Below are 6,059 nucleotides of genomic sequence, written 5' to 3' on the forward strand. Positions count from 1 at the left end.
TATATATATATATATATATATATATATATGTATGTATATATATATATATATAGGGAGAATTCACAAAAAAACAAGTTGAAGACAGGTGGTGTAGAAAACAAACAGATGTATTAGTATAACGCTTGGGAATTGAAAAAGTCTTTAATGTTTCGAGCCTATGCTCTTCCACGGAAAGAAACACGGAGAGAAAAAAAATGTGTGTAGAGGTTAGCGATCTAACATGGCGAAAATCAAATATATATATATAGATGCATTAAACAACATATCAAGTAAACAACAACTGAGGTATAAAAACAATATATAAAGGATGTTAAACATTCAAATTAAATTATCATCATCATCGTTTAACGTCCGCTTTCCATGCTAGCATGGGTTGGATGATTTGACTGAGGACTGGTGAAACCGGATGGCAACACCAGGCTCCAATCTGATTTGGCAGATTATCTAATATACTGTGTATGTGTGCATGTGCACATGTATATATGGAAGGTATGGGTTCATGCCCCATAAGCAGCCTTCAACTTTTTTTTCATCCAAAAGGTTTTCTTAGCCCAATATCAACATTGCTATTATTTATAGCTTTCCACTGTCAAAAAAATAACAAAACTGATTTACTTCCTGTCTCTCAGAGTTTCTAAATTCACATGAAGTAAACAATACACATGCAATTTCTTTCATACTTCATCCTGTGATATACCTGGTCCGCACATCATCACCATCATGTGTTCTGGGGTCATTTGCAATTTTGAGATCTTTCAACACTAAGAAGACCTTCACTCTGAAAACTCTGACAGAGTCAGCACACCAACATCTTTACCTTAATGCTACCTCAGCCCTTAAAGGGGGAAGACATACATTTTTTTTTTAAGACCAAATATTACTGATACATCTGACCTAAATAAACTCAATAGTCAACCACAAAAGCAATAACCCATTTTTTTGGAATTCTTAACTTAAATTTTCGAAGACGAGACCAAATGAGAATACACTTTCTAATTCAATGGACATTATTTTCTATAAAGCTAATAATAGTTATAGTTTGCCAATTAAACACATGCATTATATATTTGGTCTTTACTTCAGCTCTATTATTAGTATTATTTTAGTTTCTTTGTCAAAGCGCTTTCATCACACATCCTGTGACCTCATCAGTGACTCTCTATCCCACATATCTCCTTTAGTTCTGCTTATTCCATTTTGTCTTTCTGCAGTCTTGCAAAACAAATACATAAAAATGTAAATATAGTGGTAAAAAAAAAAAAAAAAAAAGGAAAAACTAATCTACATCACTCCAAAGTTTAATTATTATTTTCTAAGCGAAACAAAATCCTAAAATGTGGCTTCTTACCTTCTCAGCTTCATTCCACATCTCCAGCGCTCCCATATACTTCTCAGGTCGGGTGGATAGTTTTAGGTTAAACATAAACCCAAATATACCATAAATATTCTTCAAGAAGTCTAAACAACCACTGATTTCTTCTTTTATCTAGAAAAAAGTAACAATATATTAAGTCATTAAGTTGTTTACTGTAACATATAATCCTTTCTACTACAGGCACAAGGCCTGAAATTTGAGGGCAGGGGATAGTCAATTATATCGACCCCAGTGCTCAACTGGTACTTATTTTATCAAGGATGAAAGGTAAAGTCAACCCTGGCGGAATTTGAACTCAGAACATGAAGACCAACGAAATGCTGCTAAGCATTTCACCCGGCATGCTAATGGTTCTGCCAGCTCACTGCCTTACAGTAATATATAATGACTACACATCAGAGAGAGTACACAACTTTGTTGGTAATGGGCCATCCAGGGTTTCAATATATGGCAAGGAACTATTCACATTAGTATGTGTTCCCAGGGAAGACTTACTCTTATCGACTCATTTATTAATTTCAGGCTCTGGATGCTGGCCATGCTGGGGTACTGACTTGAAGAGTTTAGTCTAATAAATATATTTTAAACCTGGCATTTATTCTGACAAACCAACCCTATTGTAGTGTTAGTGAGGGAGAAACAAAGATTAAAACACACTCATACATATATACATGTACACATATGATGGGTTTCTACACAGTTTCCATCTACTAAATTCACTTGCAAGATACTGGCTGATCTAGGGGTATAGGTGAAAACACTTGTCCAGGGTACCAAACAGTGGGACTGAAACCAAAACCATTTGGTTGCGAAGTTAACTACATCATACAGCCATACCTGCACCTTGTCAAGAAACGTTTACATATCCCACATCCATCCTTTGAAGCCAACTCATCTTATTGGTTTTAGATCCATACCTGATCCTGTCGGCAAAATATATGGGCATCATCTTGTTGAAACCTCCTGACTCTCGTTAGGCCACTCAAAGCTCCAGACAGTTCATTTCGATGAAGGACACCAAAATCGGCAAGCCTGAGTGGTAGTTCTTTCCATGATCTTGGTCGATGATCAAACATCAAACTGCAAAAATATAAACAGATATATTAGCTTTGTAAAGTTACAGAAACTACTATTAAAAGTAATTTTTTTCTATTTTTTCTTTTATTCTTTTAACTGTTTAACCCATTACCTCCTATAATTCTATTAACTGGAATTTTTTTAATGAAACTTTGATTTCTAGCATAAAACAGCCTTAGAAACACGCTGGAATGATCAAAATAACATTTTAAATAGAAATGAACGAGATATTGGGTGAAAAATTAGCAAACCGCATTTGAATATCAGAGAAATATACCTAGTAGATATAGCAAAAAGGTTAGATATGTGTAAATATTGACAGATAATTACGAAATTTGTAATTTTTAAGTGATCTCATATGAGATCACTGGTAGGTAATGGGTTAAGTCACTGGACTGCACTCACACTAGGGCACTCCTTGAAGGCTTTTAGTCAAACAAATTGAACCCAAAGCTTTTATTTTAAGTTTAGAGTGGCTGTGTGATTGAGAAGTTTGCTCCCCAACCAGATGGTTTTCAAAGTTCAGTTCCACTGTGTGGTACCCTGAACAAGTGTCTTCTCTTATAGCTCCAAGCTGACCAAAGCCTTGTGAATGGATCTGGCAGATGGAAACTAAAAGAAGCCTGTTGTATATATGTGTCTCTTTGACATCAAGTGATTGTTGTAAATGAATGTCAGTAATATCCAATATTCTACTAAAATATGTCTGGCCATGGTGGAAATATTACCTTGTTTGGAAACAGGTGAAGGTTGGTGACAGGAAGGGCATCCAACCGTAGAAAATCTGCCTCAATAAATTCCATCTGATCCAATGCAAGGATGGAGAAGTGGATGATGATGACAGCAAATAGGCAGTGGTTGTATATACACAAAAGAAATAGAATGTATGTGTATGCACGATCTCAATTTGTTAACAAGTCCCTTGTCAAGCTTGCATGCAAAGGTAGGTTTTCACAAGAACAACATCACTCATAAAAATCACTAAATCAATTTGTCACCTCTTTTCAAGGATTCCATTCTGCATGTATTTTATTAGACGATGACCATGTCACAGTTTAAAGAACAATAACTTACCAATGGCCAGGGCAGTTCATTGGTTTCAGAGCAAATGTTTCTTTCTCAGATTGAAATGAGAACATATTCTCCTGTAAAAATATACAAAACATATCAATGTATCAGTGTGAAAAAAAATATCGATGTCACATATTAAAGAAAAATATATAAACCCTGTCAGGTTGTTACTCCTATTACACTGAGAATTTCAGACTTGACACTTTCTAGAATTACCAATTTAACTCTTCCACATTCAGATTACTCTAATAAATGTAATGCTTTTTACTCAAATTGTTTTGAATTAATCATTATCTGATAGCTTTGAGGCTTCAATGATGTGACTGTGAGGTGTGAGAGGCTGGATATGGCCAGTTTGAATGTAAAACACATAGAATATTTGGGCCAGATATGGCAGGTTTAAATGCTAAATGGTTAATGGAAATGCATGCTTGCATGGGTCAGATGGAATTTGCTGAAGCAGATTTTTTACACCCAGATGCCCTTTTGTGTCGCCAACCCTCATCTGTTTCCAAGAAAAGTAGCACCAGACAGAATTTTCATGGAAGATTAGAAACAAACAACCTCATTTGTATGGTGGTGATGCTCATTTACAACTACCATGTGATCATCATCATCATCATCATCGTTTAACGTCCGCTTTCCATGCTAGCATGGGTTGGACGATTTGACTGAGGACTGGTGAAACCGGATGGCAACACCAGGCTCCAGTCTGATTTGGCAGAGTTTCTACAGCTGGATGCCCTTCCTAACGCCAACAAAATTACACACAAACATACAACAGGCTTCTTTCAGTTTCCATCATCCAAATACACTAACAGGGCTTTGCTTAGTCCAGAGCTATAGTAGAAGACATTTTCCCAAAATTCCACACAGTGAGACTGAACTTGAGACCATATGGTTATGATAGAAGGTTCTTAACCCCACAGCCATGCCTGTGGCCACATTAAAACCTGGTCGAATTAAGAATAAATCAGCCAGGCAGAATAAATATTTGTTGTCACTACAGTATTAGTTTGTTGGCTCAAAGATAAAGTATTCTTTAGTATTTCATTTAATTTAAATTTTTTTGTACTAGGAAGTAAAGCTGACTGTAACCAGACACATCTGGAGAGGAAAGAGCAAGGCATAGGATGTTCACAACTGCAGAAGTACCACAGGAATTAGAATATTCTGGCAAGGATGAAGGAAAATTCAACCAAATGTATTCTAAAAGACAGTTTAGAATCACTTGATGAGTATGGAAGTTTTGAAGGTTGAAGACAAAAAAAGGATATGGTGTTTATATTTTACAAACAGAAAGAGAAAACTATGTACCACATAAAAAAAAAGACTAGCAGCACACCAAAGAGTAATACTGAAACTAGACTTGTCAATTTTAAGTAAGAGTCTAAATTTTTATATGTTTCTGTCCAATTCATTTTCCATCAAACTCTTTCTGTTTGTAGAATATATATGTTTTAAAGCAGTGTCTGCCAAACTGTGTGCCGCAAAAAATATTTTCAGGATTTTTGGGAAACAACAATCCAAGAACATTCACAAAGTTTAAGCACAAATATAAATTAATTGTATAAATTGTAAAATACGGTAAATATAAATTAATTATGTGACATGACGAACAACAGTTTTGTTACAATATATTACATTTTAAATTTGAGCCTGCAGGAGCAAACGAAAATATTACAATTACAGGCAAATTAAAGTCTTTCACCAACAAGTTACAACTCTGGATAAGGAAAGTTAAAAACTCGCAGCTTCATTGCTTCCCAGACTTAGAGGCTTTACCAAACAAATTAAAAATTTTGTCAGAAGTGCAGAAGACAGCAGAAAACCTTTCTGTATCAATTTCCAAGTATTTTCCATCACTTGATTATCAAATGTACAAGTGGGTCATCAATCCTTTCGGAAGATACAACAGTACACACCTGACGTTAACATTAACAGAAGAAAATTTAATAGACTTGAAAACGATCCTGTGCACAAAGCCTCATTTTCTTTGTCAGAATTGCCAGAATTTTGGATCTCGCTTTGGAGCCAATATCGCCGATTAGCTACTACAGCCGTTAAATCTCTGTTGCTCTTTGGATCATCGTATCTTTGCGTATATGGAAACAAAGTTTAAAAAATGAGTTACATATTTGTTTATCTAATTTAGACCTGCATTTTGACAAAATTCTTTCTCAAAATCAATTGCATCCTTCTTACTAAAAACATTATTATTGTATCATATTACCTATATATATCATCATCATCATCATCGTTTAACGTCCGCTTTCCATGCTAGCATGGGTTGGACGATTTGACTGAGGACTGGTGAAACCGGATGGCAACACCAGGCTCCAGTCTGATTTGGCAGAGTTTCTACAGCTGGATGCCCTTCCTAACGCCAACCACTCAGAGAGTGTAGTGGGTGCTTTTACGTGTCGCCCGCACGAAAACGGCCACGCTCGAAATGGTGTCTTTTATGTGCCACCCGCACAAGCCAGTCCAGGGGCACTGGCAACGATCTCGCTCGAAAATCCTACAGGAGCCAGTC

At 35.9% G+C, this 6,059-nt stretch overlaps 1 protein-coding gene across 1 annotated transcript in view; it reads right to left on the reverse strand.

Annotated features, from left to right (window-relative positions):
* LOC106882580 (threonine--tRNA ligase 1, cytoplasmic) overlaps positions 1–6,059 on the reverse strand; it is a 42,172-nt gene that overhangs the window by 9,434 nt on the left and 26,679 nt on the right. The window contains exons 11-13 of the mRNA XM_052965852.1: positions 3,527–3,597; positions 2,293–2,455; positions 1,319–1,486 (exon numbers count right to left, since the gene is read on the reverse strand). Coding sequence (XP_052821812.1) covers positions 1,319–1,486; positions 2,293–2,455; positions 3,527–3,597 — 402 coding nt within the window. The remainder of the gene's footprint in view (positions 1–1,318; positions 1,487–2,292; positions 2,456–3,526; positions 3,598–6,059) is intronic.

Source organism: Octopus bimaculoides, chromosome 2 (assembly GCF_001194135.2).
Source record: "Octopus bimaculoides isolate UCB-OBI-ISO-001 chromosome 2, ASM119413v2, whole genome shotgun sequence".
Lineage (NCBI taxonomy): Eukaryota > Metazoa > Mollusca > Cephalopoda > Octopoda > Octopodidae > Octopus > Octopus bimaculoides.